At 38.0% G+C, this 13,602-nt stretch overlaps 1 protein-coding gene across 2 annotated transcripts in view; it reads right to left on the bottom strand.

Moving 5' to 3' along the window:
- Positions 1-13,602, bottom strand: part of LOC117408746 (tyrosine-protein phosphatase non-receptor type 4-like) — a 60,409-nt gene that overhangs the window by 34,840 nt on the left and 11,967 nt on the right. For both annotated transcript variants that reach the window (XM_034014030.3, XM_034014021.3), the window contains exon 2: positions 6,210-6,364. In XM_034014030.3, the coding sequence (XP_033869921.2) occupies positions 6,210-6,347 (138 nt within the window). In that variant the 5' untranslated portion in view covers positions 6,348-6,364. The remainder of the gene's footprint in view (positions 1-6,209; positions 6,365-13,602) is intronic.

The raw sequence follows: 13,602 nt of genomic DNA, 5'->3' as shown, positions 1-13,602 counted from the left end.
CCACACCACCAACATTCAGAATATGTGATATCATCATTATTGTCCATTCACAAGGGATGAAAGCTGCTGCTGGCTTTCTTGCCATTCTCTGGTCAGTTTTTATGAGATTCTCACAGTTCTTGCCATTTTGCAACAAGCACGTTCATACACTCGTGGATTCTCACTGTTTCATGTAAAAAATGCTGTGTTCATTTGTATGGCAGGTAGGTAATAAAGTCTGAAAAGACCTTGTTACAGCATTGGCTGAAGGAGGACAGTATGTGCAGCGACAAGACACAGTTTTCATACACATAATCAACGTGTTACACAGAGCTGACTTGGATAGTATTTGACATTGCTTTGAAAACAGCCCTGACAGCTTGACTGTACCGTATGTAAATAAATCTGACAATCAGAATTTATCAGTCAAAGCTTTCGTTGGCTGCTATCATTGACACAAAGGATACCAACACCTTACTGATTAGTATATTTTTATCTGGAATATATGCAAAAATATATTTTCTGTGTTACCATACCTTCATCTAATCTCCATTTGTGGTTTCTTTTTTCAGGTCAAAAAAGTCCCCTGGGTCAACATTGTCAATACCTTTTAGAATTCGCTGCATAGTCTTCTTTGTTCAAGACTGAATAGATTCAATTCTTTTAGCCTGGCTGCATATGACATGCCTTTTAAACCAGGATCGGTATTATGTTTGCAATTCTCCAGTCTGTCGGTACAACCCCTGTCTCAAGAGACTGTTGCATGCTGTTGGTTAGTGGTTTGTAAATAACTTCTTTCATTTCTTTGAGTACTATTGGGAGGATCTCATCCGGCCCAGGGGATTTGTTTATTTTAAAAGTTCCTAGTCCCTTTAACACCTCTGCCTCTTATGCTAAAGTTATTTAAAACTGGATAGGAACAGGTCGCCATGTGGGGCATGTTGTCCGTATCCTCCTTTGTAAAAACTTGTGTAAAGTAATAATTTAATATATTTGCTATTTTTTTCTTTCATCCATGATGTTGCCATTTGTAATCTCTTAGACATTTTACTTCCACCTTGAATGTTCTTTTGCTGTTATAATTTTGGATTACTTTTAGGAATTGGTTTTAGCCCCCTTGGCAATGTTCATTTCTATCTCTCTCTTGGCCTTTCTAACTTCCTTTTTGACTTGTGCTTGCAGTTTCAAGTACTCTTTCTGTGTACTTTGTTCTTGGTCCCTTTCAAACGCTCTGTAAAGTGCCTTTTTACTCTGAATGTTTTTTTTTTAAATTGATCTATTAAACCATTTTGTTTTAGATTTTGATTTGTCTGCTTTTGTGAAGTGAATGTTTTGTGCCTCTAGTATTACATTTTTGAAAAACAGCCATCCTTTCTCTATGAATGTTTTCTCTATTTTACTCCAATCTATTTCTGTTAGTCTGTTGCATTCCTTCATAGTTTGCCTTTTTAAAATTGTAAACCTTAGCTTTAGTCATTACTTTTTGGGTTTTAAAAAAGTACTTCAAATTGAGACCATGTTGTGATCTGAGTTTGCCAATGGTTACCTGACCTATGTTTTGGTTATTCTGTCTTTGTTATTTGAAAAGACTAAATCAAGTCCTTCCTAATTTAGCTCATATAAAAAGTTATCATATACGTGTTTATTGCTCTTTGCTATCTACCAGAACAAACAGATTGTTTGCAGACACAATTTCAAAACAAACGTCATACAGAAACATATTGAGAGAGGGTAGTAGGTGTGTAGTAGTGAGATCAGCCAACTCTCAATTGGTATACTCAATTTTTTTTTTTTTATATTACATATACAATCTTTTCAGCCATTAAAAAACACACACACACATACTAAAAATGGGATTCAAACTGAAATGTACTAACAGCAGAACTGCTATTTATAAAGTAACACGCTCCTCAAGAGTCAGTCACAGAGCCAACTTGCACACTGTAAATCAGTCAGGGTGGAGCTTACTTGCCTGTGTGAAATTGGATGCCTGAATCAGTGGATTGGGCTATGCCTGAAATAGTGGACTGCGCTCTGAATTGGAGATCAGGTTTAAGAATAGTCTTTATTCTTGGATCTTTTTCAGCTGGTGTAAGATCTGTGAGCTACATGTAGGTTTTTGGGTTTTTTTTTTTGCTGGCCTATTATAAAGAGTAATGCCATAGGGCTATCAAATCATTTTGATATGCTGTTCTTTGATTCAATGCTTTAGAGGAAACTCATTTTTGCTCCAACACCCGGAACATTTCTAAACCAGCACTAACTTGCACACGCAGTGACTGTCATCCAACAGCCAGCCATTGTTTTTCCACAAACTTTCTTTCACAAAATTTGGCAGACTGCTCTTTACACCCTTTGTACTGTTGTGGCTATGCAGGATTAAACAAAAAAAAGAAATAAAAAAAAGTTAAATTGTTAAATATCCAACTAGCCAAAGCATGATTTAAAAATGGGTTTATATTAGGTAAATGTGTATTTTATAATACATACATATATAAATAAAACAAAACGTTGGAAGAAAACAAAATCATCAGAAAAGGAAAAAAGACCAGTTCTGACTGGAGTAATTATGCCTTCAAGCTACTTTTCAGCTGTACTTGCCAGTAATTATTTGTAGTGCCATTTGCCTGAAGTGGTTTCAAAACCGGAAGTTGAGTCTTACAGCATTTTATAGCAAGCACCCAACCCAGCTGTCTCTTAAATTCTAAAAGAAGCAACACAACATTAAATGCTGCTTGAGTGAGAGGAAACTGGAGAGGAGGGTGGGTCGAGGTTGCTTACTTGAAGATCACCCACTTTAAATGTCATAAACATGTTGAAAATCAAGACATGAAGGGCAATGTGCCTATTACACAATTATATTACATATATAAAGTCTCTATATCACTGAAATAAGCTGACACATGGATACAAATTGTTGCACAGAACGGCCCAAATGAAATGCTAAAATATTAAGATGTTATGTAACACACAACTTTAAAATGTTTGTCACAACAAAATCTGCCTTTTCAGCACCGTGCCAATCATAGTAAAAAAACAAGCTTTTTCTTAATCTGCTTTTACTGGATTTAGCCCTTGACGTTATCTGAATCTTTATCTCATCAGACATAAAGTTACAGTACTTGTTGGCCCACCAATTCACTAACTTTCGGCTGGCTTCACAAAACCTGATTAACTCTAATCTTGGATCACATTGAGTAGTCCAAGATTAGTTCTAATCAAGGGTCTGTGTATTTAGAAATGATCTACCTTGGATTATCCACCCGAGTGCACCATGGTTTAGATTTTCCACTGTGTTGTCCACTACATAGGAAATGTATTACGTGGGCAATCTGACCAGGCCTCTTGTTTCCAGAGTCTTGGTTAATACAGGACTTACCCAAGGTCCCGGAGTGAGTGGAATTGAAACACTTGGGACCTTGCAGATTTAAACCCTTTCATATAAACACTGCCACAAACACACTGCTGTAAACCGTAATGATCAGCCTGCATTCCCATGTACTGTACAATACAGCCATACAGCCTTGGAGTCTTATCTTCAGACGCTCTCTGGAGACTACACAGTGTTGTGCCTGGTCAGTATTCAGATAAAAATGTTATGGGAATGGTAATGGTAAAAAAGTTCAGAAATGCAATTGAAGCTCAGTAATCAAAACTGGTCCGGTTCTCTGAAGGCTACACAAGCACATTTTGTGGTAAACAGCATTGTATAAAAAGAACACCACATACATGGCTATTGGCATCTATATTTTAAAGTCTACCACATGCGATACAGCAAGTCAAATAAATAAATAAGCCTTGACTATACCAGGCCCTTCAACTGAAAGAAATACAGAAAGTTAAAATAAATAAAATAATAATAATTACAATTTTAAAAAATGACTGTAAAAAAACAACACTCAACCGTGTCCAGCATTCACCACAGCACCTGCTTAGGAGCAGTGCAGTTATGCATAAAGCACAGACAGACACACACACACACACACGCTGCTGGGAATCCAAACAGAGGAGGAGGAGAAACACTACCCTTTCATTGTTTTTAATTTGAAACACTAACCATCTTGATGGACAGGAATGCTGCTCTAAGATGAACAGAACCCATGCTCAAGGAAAAAGAGAAAATCAAAAGTAGGAAAGAAATCTTGAGACACGTAAGAGCGTGTTGGGCGTACAGGATAGGTCTGGTCACAGGGGTTGTGCGTTTGTCTTGTTCTGCCTTGTGTGTTTCAAAACCTTAAACAGGTACAGAAACCACACGGTTGCAGTCTTTCCAGTTTATTTGGCTGGAAATATATACATGCATTACATTTGTGTCCCGAACACCACTATAGCAAAATAAATAAATACAATAATACAATTGAACTCCTAATGCATGAGAACACGCACTAGATGGATTTAAGCTTACAGTATTAGACTGCTTATGGGTTTGTGTCTCACAACAGGATAGTGGGAACCTTTTAAAAGCAGGTGCATCACATTTATGTGGCAGTTACTAAGAGCACGGTGCCTAGTCACTGTACTTTAATGCAATAACTGCACAGTAGATCCACGAATCTAACTAGTCATTAATGTATATGTGGACATGTACAGTCTACAGAAAACAATGGGACCCTGTTTCAAAATAATTAAAAGTGTTATGCACAACTTGGTAAATACAGTATACTTTTATTTTTACATACAACCCAAGGTCCTGAATTAAAAAAGAATGTTGAACATGACTGGGGGCAACTCCTAGAGGGGGAAGCTACCAGCCCAGAGGTTTGGTGCAAATCCAGCATTAGCCTTGATATGCTATGTATTTAATTATTCCCTAAAGAGCTCAAGAAGGCAGCAGTGACCCGCATTAAAATAAGTGCTTGGGAAATGCTCAAAAGGCCCTTCACAATAACCCCTCCTTATAATAACACACACTTCCAAATCTGAAGTGCATTGAACAGTAGTGTACTGTATTTGGAATTTGTTTGCATGCCTCTTTTACAACCTCACTACAGTCTATATGACTTGCACTGTGCTTAACTGGGGTATGTATTTGTAAACAGGGCACACATTTATTTCACAATATGCCCAATTTGTTTTGCTGCAGATGAAAACTATTCAGATGTATTCCTACCTGAGGGTATTTGCATTAGCTGAATTCTGCATGGACCTTGTTCAAAATCTATGTTTGTTTTATTGAGAACTGACATGTACATTTGTAGCATTTTTAATTGTTTCCATTATTCTTGAAATGCATGCGAGGTGAGGAAACTTAAACATACAGATGTACAATTCCCTGCCTATGGACAGAGGGGTTACAATTGCTAGAAATTTGACACAGCAATCACAAATGAAGCATGTGATGCTGCAGATTTTACCACTGGAGCTACAATGAGCAATGAAACCGAAAGCACAGCAGAAACGCCTGGCAGTCCCTATGGGCTCTGCTATGAGCTTGTCATGAAAGCTTTTCAACTCTTACCAGTTAAATCGGATGCCCTTGTTTACTAAATCCTTCTTTTGATTTTGTTGACGGGGGGGGTGGAGATATCATCATACTGCTGAAACATCATCATCATCATCATCATCATCATCATCATCATCATCATCTAGTGTGAATGCACTGTGTGTATTCTATGCACTACGTGAATACAAACACTCAACACAGTGTTAAACAATTTCACAGTCAGTCTCCTGGGTCAAGTCTAAAATGTTTACAATGTCAGTCAACACAGAAGCAGACACACTCTGAACCAGAATGTCACATGTGATAACCCTACAACTGAGGTGCACAGGAGGCCTTAACATTCGAATCCTCATAAATATGACTCACCCACACATGGCGTCCTACATTTCAAAATCATGTTTACTATGAATTTTTGTGCAAGTCTGTTCTTGATCTTCACGATGGAATGACAAGCATTTTACTCTGAAGAGCTCATGTCCCTTGTGAACTACTTACACGGTATACAGCACATGTCACACGTTCCCTGCATGTAGAACAGGGTTCAGGTTAACCCTTTGCTGTAAGTAGATTGGCGGACCATAGAGTACTGGGATTACTCAATGGTCTCTAAGGAGAAACTGTAAGGAGAAACTGAAGAAGATTCAACCATTTTCATTGTACATTTTAATGTAAGTGTTCCTTTATTATAACAATTTGTAGGAAAGGATAATTTTAGAATATGGATTGAATTGTAGTAATCAATTAACAGGGCACGTATTTGAGTCTTTCAAACATGCCAGATACTTACATTAACTTTGAAAGCTTGAACAGAGTTGTCCAGGAGGAGTACATTACAGAGCACCTCTGTGTGCTGTCTGTCCCGTGCCTGCTCCGATGCTCGGACATTGTAGGTTCTGCCGGCAGGCAATCGGAAGCGTGCGGTCATTACTGTCCACACAAGGTCTGCAACACAACACAAGAGAATGCAGATAGAACAATTGCAAAGCGACTCAAGTTTTATTACTGTGCATCATTTTAGAACAATTCCTACATTCTCAATTTATTTATTTAAATTATTTCTTGTCAATCTACAATAATTGGCATTTAAAATGTAGGATCAAGTCAAAATATATCAATGGGAAAATACCCAACAAATGTACACTTGACCACAAAGGAGACTCAGAAATAATACCTTAGCCAATATGGTGTTTTTTTTTTTGTTTGTTTGTTTTGTAACTTTACTAGATTGCTGCATTTAAATGTCAGGTTCATGTATTAAGAAAGCAGTATCACTTGCCAATTTACAAAAAACTTCAAATACCTTCAGTTTAAAAGATTAGTCTGTGCCTTGCCAGAGGCCCTCAGGCACCCATTTGTGGGTTTCTTTGTAACCAACAGAAGATCAGCTTTTTCCACAGCTAGCCAATCAGAAGTGTTAGGGGTGGGATATAAACACTTTTTTAAATGTTTGTGTGTAGGTGCTAGATTTCGGCAAGTCACTTTTCAGAAACTTGCGTGGCTCTCTAGAAATATATCTTGGAGTGTTTCTAGCTTCAAAACTAATATAGGAAAAATAAATAAATAAATACATACAAATCTGTCCAATGGGCAAAAGTATAACAGCAAATCCCAGGCACCCAGTGATATGAATGGCACACCCCTGAGTAACTTGACTGGTCAAAGGTTGAACACTGTACCAGTCCTTGTTTCAGGAGTTATTTTGTGCTGCGCAACAATACAAGTTTTTATTTTAAAGATTTAGCCTGCAAAATTTTATAATGCATTCCGTGCACTTGAAAATCGAATCAATTAAGCAAACAAATTATTATTGTGTGGAAACTCTGTAGTAAACGCTACTACATACTGTTGATGGGTAGGAAGTTGTAGATTTGTGCCAAGAAACAGGGAGGACAATTTACATACAAGTATGTGGGCAGGATACTGAAGCCAGACCCACTGAAGCCTGAACAATATACAACATAGCAGTAAGACTCAACCCATAGGCTAGATTTTTAAATATACAATACATTCATTACTGTACTGCCGTTTTTTCCAAACTTCCTCAATTCACCTTTCGAAATCCCTGCCTCCTCAAATGTTTATCGCTTCTTATAACAAACACTAAAGTGGCAAAGAAACAAGCATGTGGGTCAATAGTACAGAGAGTTTCAGTGAGTAGATAATTGGAACAGTCCCATCTGCTCTGCCAAGAAACGAGCTTCATCGCCAAAGACTGGAAATTGTACACCTGGCAAAGGAACGCTACTGCAGTTTGGTTTTGAGTAATTCAGTGCAGTGACCCTGAAGAGGACAAGTATTCACGTCTCTCGTCATTCCAATTAAACTGCTATTGTAGCTTGTCTACAAAGTAGTCAAAGCTCTTCTGTACTGGAGTCATGATGAGGAACAAAGTAGAAAACTTCATTCATGTACAGCAGCAGCACATAACTCTTTCACATATGCCCAACAGAGAGTGACATCAGGACGGGCGGGGGGCCCGCGGGATTCTCACGGTACGGGAATTAGGTTCTCTTTATGTTTGCAGGTTCGGATGGGAGTGGAACTGAAGACTGCGGGAACGGGTGGGAGAAAAGACTGAAAGCTCTGGGAAGTACCAAAACTTTAGGTTTGTCAGACGAGCTACAAGAACTTTAGATGTTGTAATATTAAACCAATCAACGTCACAGGTTGTAAAATTGAACCAATCAAATGCGTACTCAGACTTCTGGGTATCTATAGATTTAACCCTGGGGTCAACGACGCTCATTTTAATGGGACACACCCCATTTAGTGATGTAACTGGCCCACCCATTCAATTCAACCATGCTTGCTTGTTTCAATACCATTAAAAAAAAACTGTAAAAGACCTAAACTCATTTTAAATATGTCAACCGCAGCAAATAACGGGATTAAATAAACTTATTGGGAGTTCAAGTTGGAGTGAAACACATTATGCATAATAAAACGGTTGAAGTAGGATAGGAAGTTGGAGTAGGATAGGAAGTAGGATTGTGTGGTTCTTGATTCTTGTAATTGGTAATATGGCAGTAGCTCTATTGCTTTAGTGGCAGCTTGGGAGAAGAATGGGTTTCCAGTCCTGAGACTAAGTGGGACGCTTGTTTTAAGCTATGCTACAAAAACAATATATATGAAATTATATTTAATATAATTATATTTAATATTATTATATATATATATATATATATATATATATATATATATATATATATATATAGAAAAGGGAATCTGTTGTCTTTTACATCTGTGTTTTAGAAACGCACTGCTGTTATTTCTTTGCGTTTTATTAAAATGTCCTGCATATACAACACAGAATTCTGTGTAAACGTGACCTCTGAAATGCGGTGTCAACTTTATATACCATTTAATTTGGAAATTAACAAAACACCATTTAACTTGAACTGCTGTTTGGCATTCTTTGTTTTGTAGTTCATTCACTGGGGTAAAGTAAGTCCTACACAACGTATTCTTTACTCCTGGGAAACTGTTCTACTTCGACGTGTTACTGTAACGTCTTGCTGTAAAACACAGGCACACATGGGCCACGCCCCCCTGCCCATGCACACACACACACACATATATATATATATATATATATATATATATATAAAACAACATGCTCGGATACATAGTGAAAAGTGTTGAATTTAAATCAAGGGAAGTAATGTTAAAACTTTACAATGCATTAGTAAGACCTCATCTAGAATATTGTGTTCAGTTCACCTCGCTACAAAAAGGATATTGCTGCTCTAGAAAGAGTGCAAAGAAGAGCAACCAGAATTATTCTGGGTTTAAAAGGCATGTCGTATGCAGACAGGATTAAAAAACGGAATCTATTCAGTCTTGAACAAAGAAGACTACGCAGCGATCTGACCCAAGCATTCAAAATTCTCCAAGGGACTTTTTCAACCTGAAAAAAGAAACAAGGACCAAGGGTCACAAATGGAGATTAGATAAAGGGGCATTCAGAAGAGAAAATAGGAGGCACTTTTTTACACAGAGAATTGAGGGTCTGGAACCAACTCCCCAGTAATGTCGTTGAAGCTGACACCCTGGGATCCTTCAAGAAGCTGCTTAATGAGATTCTGGGATCGATAAGCTACTAACAACCAAAACGAGCAAGATGGGACGAATGGCCTCCTCTCGTTTGTAAACTTTCTTATGTTCTTTGAATTCCCTTTCCATAAACAAGCTAAAGCGGTGTCATTTATTTTCTTTTCCATTCAAATTTTCAGCCAAAAAAAAAAAAAAAAGGCTTTTCAACCCAGTTACAGTGCAGTGTGCCAACATCAGGGAAGCCATGCAAACTGCCAGTGAAGATGAGGAGTGAATATGCAATTGTTTTGCAAAGGAAGTTTGTATTAGCCTGCGACCTTCACTGGGATCTCTAAACCAGCACTGCACCCACAAGCAGAAGAGCAATGCCAGTCTTCCCACTCTGGAACTCTCCCATTACAGAGCACAGTACATTGCCAAAGCAGCATCACAACCCAGTGTAGTACAACACCAAATAGATTGGTGCACAGAGGAAGCATTCAGGAAATCCTCAAAACGCATACACAGTATACACAGCTCATGTTTTTTTCCCCTCAGAATAAAGGATATAGATAAATAAATTGTTATATATTAAAGTTCTTCGTCAATTTTCAATGCATCAACATCCAGCTCAAATAAGTAGGCTAATTTAGGTTTTTTGCTTTGAACATGTAGGCAGTAATCCAGCTGCATAAATCCCTCTGCAACTGTGAAGACCACCTCAAAAACACAAGTTTGACATTGTCTCAATTCCACAAACTACTGTCGCCCTGTCAGTTTGAGAACACCCACAACCAACTGCCAGCTTCTACCATACAAGCTGTAATTTTGTCAAAGGAAATCAGCACTTTTAAAAAGACCAAATATAAATTTGGTCTGTTCACCACTACTGCACACCCAACTAAAAATGTTACATTTAAAACCATAAAAATATAGCTGAACCAACAATTAAAAGTATTAATATTATACTTGGAAGAGACATTCTCCAGTGGTATGGGGAAAACAATTTAACTGCTAAGTTCAACATTTTCTATTTTCTCCACTACAGAAGGACTACAGCAGGTTCTCTTTGCTGGACTGAGTCCCTTTCCAATTAGAACTCCAGACAACATGCTACATGATGAGAGCCTTTCCAGTTAGAACTCCAGACAACATGCTACATGATGAGAGCCTGCTTTAATGAAAGAGATAGGACAGGTGAAACACGGGATGATTTTTTTTTTTTTTTTTTTTTTTTTTTTTTTTTTTAAAGAGACTGGGGGACTTGCTACATTTTCAGCCTAATAACAGTAACTGATTGTAGTGGGATTGTAGTTCAGGGTAAGGTGTTGTCTCTGATTAAGCTCAACAAATAAACACATATCCCAGTTTCCACAGCGGTAGCTCGCGTTATAATATATGTCTCAAGCACTGGCTTCCTGGACCTTTTCAAGACTCTCACAAACAGTCCTGAGAGATTCATTACTGTACGTCCCTGCATCACTTGCTACAAAATACTAAAGAAAGAGAATGCACAGATTGAACTGTTAATGCCAAATGCACTTGCGTAGCAATCTAGAAAAATTGTCAGATGTCGATTTGGAATGGAGATTAGTAAAGCAGTGGCGGGGGAGAATGTGTCTTCTCAGCACACATGACATCACTGAAAAGCAGGGTTCTGATTATTATTCCTGTCGAAGCTCCCACACTGTTACTATGCAACAGATGGTCAATCAGATGCATGTGCCACTCCTCTCCAGCTTCAATAGTTAGAAACAAACTGCAGCCTGAAATATCTAAGGAGTGCCAGTGAGTGCATTATGTAATATCATCATTAAATATACCACAGTGTAAGAAAGGTACAACACTTACCTTTCAAAAGTACCAATTAATGACAATAAAGATTTGTATTAAAATTGGACCATATATTGTTTCATACAGGGTCAAAGAAACAGGAGTGTTTAGTAGATTATTTTTTTTAAAAAGCAGATCATTATAGTTCTGATACATGTAAACACATTTAAAAACAACTCAAATGAAATGAAACCGATTGTTTTTACTTTCAAACATTTGGCTTCAATTTAATACAAACTCAAACCGAATGGTTGATGCCGCTGCAATTCTGTTTTGCCGATTCTACTGCAGGCCTATTCTTTCCATCTCAAATACAAGCTGTGTAAACCTATTAATAACAGCACAAACCTATTTCCTCTCCCCTCGTCACCAGCTGCTCCAGTACATGTGAAGACACCAGATAAGCTCTATTAAGAACCACAACCACTGCAAATTTCACACAATATAAAACTCCCACCCTTCCATGGTCTCTGCCCCACATTGCACTTTACTGTTTCAATCTAACGGCATGGCATGGTTTTCAGAAGTGGTCACTTCAGTGCGATTACACAATTATGTAATGGAGCGCCACAAAAGGGAGCGAAGACTCCAACAGTACCTTGTTCATACTACAGGAACCAAAGAACACCATGCTCCAGCACGGTCACATGAAAGTAGAGACTTTACCTTGTTCATAGTACAGGAACCAAAAACTGTCACCTTTATATTCATAGCAGACTGCTATACAGTGATCGGTAACAGTACGATACATAACCCTGCAGCACTCAAAGAAACATGATAGCGACACATCTTTGCCTACAGTGAAATAACCTAGAACTAATAAGTAAACGTCACTGGGTCTTTTCAGTTGCTTTCAGCAATCCAATCATCTTTTAGTAGCACATTCTGCTGCACTGCTCAGTCTATCAAAGCTCTCTGTCTCTATCACCATCTCTGATCTGCCCGTCACTCCACACTGCAGGCATTATGTATGTGTATTCTGAAAACTCCTCCAAGAGATCCTTCACTTTAAAAGGGAGACAGTCACAAATAAAAAGCTACATTCTGCAACAGCTGCTTAGGCAATCAGAAAAGTAAGTCTTCATCTTAATGGCACATTGTGGAATTGAATTTTAGTAACAAGGGAAAGTGTGTTGATTAATTATGTTTCTGTCTAATCCTTCCCAAAACAGTAATCTACTACATAAAATTATAAGCTTAGCGTTCTAAACTGATACTCAAATTAAAGGCAGTTCTAAACCTTTAAGTGCAGGACTGGAGAATTTTGACAACAAGCTTTAATTTTGTTTTCAGTTAGCATACAAACTATACATGGCAGTTTTTACAATCACAAAATGGGAACTTGGTTAAGAAAACATACTGCAAATCTGGAACACATGTGAAGACACTATCTCGGAGTGTGGGAGTGTGGCCACCATGACTGGTATTATGTTCAAATTATTATTACTATTATTAATATTGTATATCTCAAACAGCTTGAGATTTTAGCTCTTAAAACTATTGAATTAAAAAAAAAACCAAACAAAAAAAAAACCACACCTACTCCCTTTACAGGGATGCAGAATGATTTCCAGGACCAGTGCTGTAGTAAAACGCTTCTGAGAAGGTTGGTGTGGAACATAAAAACAGATACAGTATCTTACAAATAGAACGCCTACAGTAGAACACTGCCCTGCTTCCATTCATCCTGCGCTCTCTTGCTGTATCTCTGCTTAAAATGACTGTGTAAAAGATTGACTTTAAATCAGTTTGTTGTGTCTCGCTCTTGTAAGACCCATGCATTGCTCCACTCTGACCTCAAGGATAAGGTATTCTGCACCTGGAAAACGACAAACACTTCAGAAGAAGTACTTTTCAGCGAGCTGAGCAGCAGCCATCTGTGCAGCACACTCACACACACAAAAGGATTTGTGACAATTCCCAATCCCTCCTTCTAACCAAAATCGCTGATCACAGATGAACAGCTGCGTACACAGAATCCAGAACACAGGCAACCATTCTAGGCAGGGCAGTGATCTCATGACCTTCTGATGAGGTCATTGTCCAAAGATCACTCAAGTGCTGACAAAAGACAATCTACACCACACTGCTGCTCGGGCATGGAAATAAAGACTTCCTATTAGGGGTGCACGATAAAGACTTTCTTGGCCGATAATGATAGCCGATGATTATCTACCCATATCAGCCGATACTGATAATAATAGATAGTGCAAGTAGGCTATTGTAAACTACTAGAAGAAGACATAGGGCCTATATTTAAACTGTTTTATAATTATAAATGTTAAAAAATGAACAGATGTTGTTTACTTGTTGTA

This window comes from Acipenser ruthenus, chromosome 10 (assembly GCF_902713425.1).
Source record: "Acipenser ruthenus chromosome 10, fAciRut3.2 maternal haplotype, whole genome shotgun sequence".
NCBI classification, from domain to species: Eukaryota; Metazoa; Chordata; class Actinopteri; order Acipenseriformes; family Acipenseridae; genus Acipenser; species Acipenser ruthenus.
The sequence above is the reverse complement of the archived record's forward strand: the minus strand, read 5'-3'. Positions and strand labels throughout refer to the sequence as shown.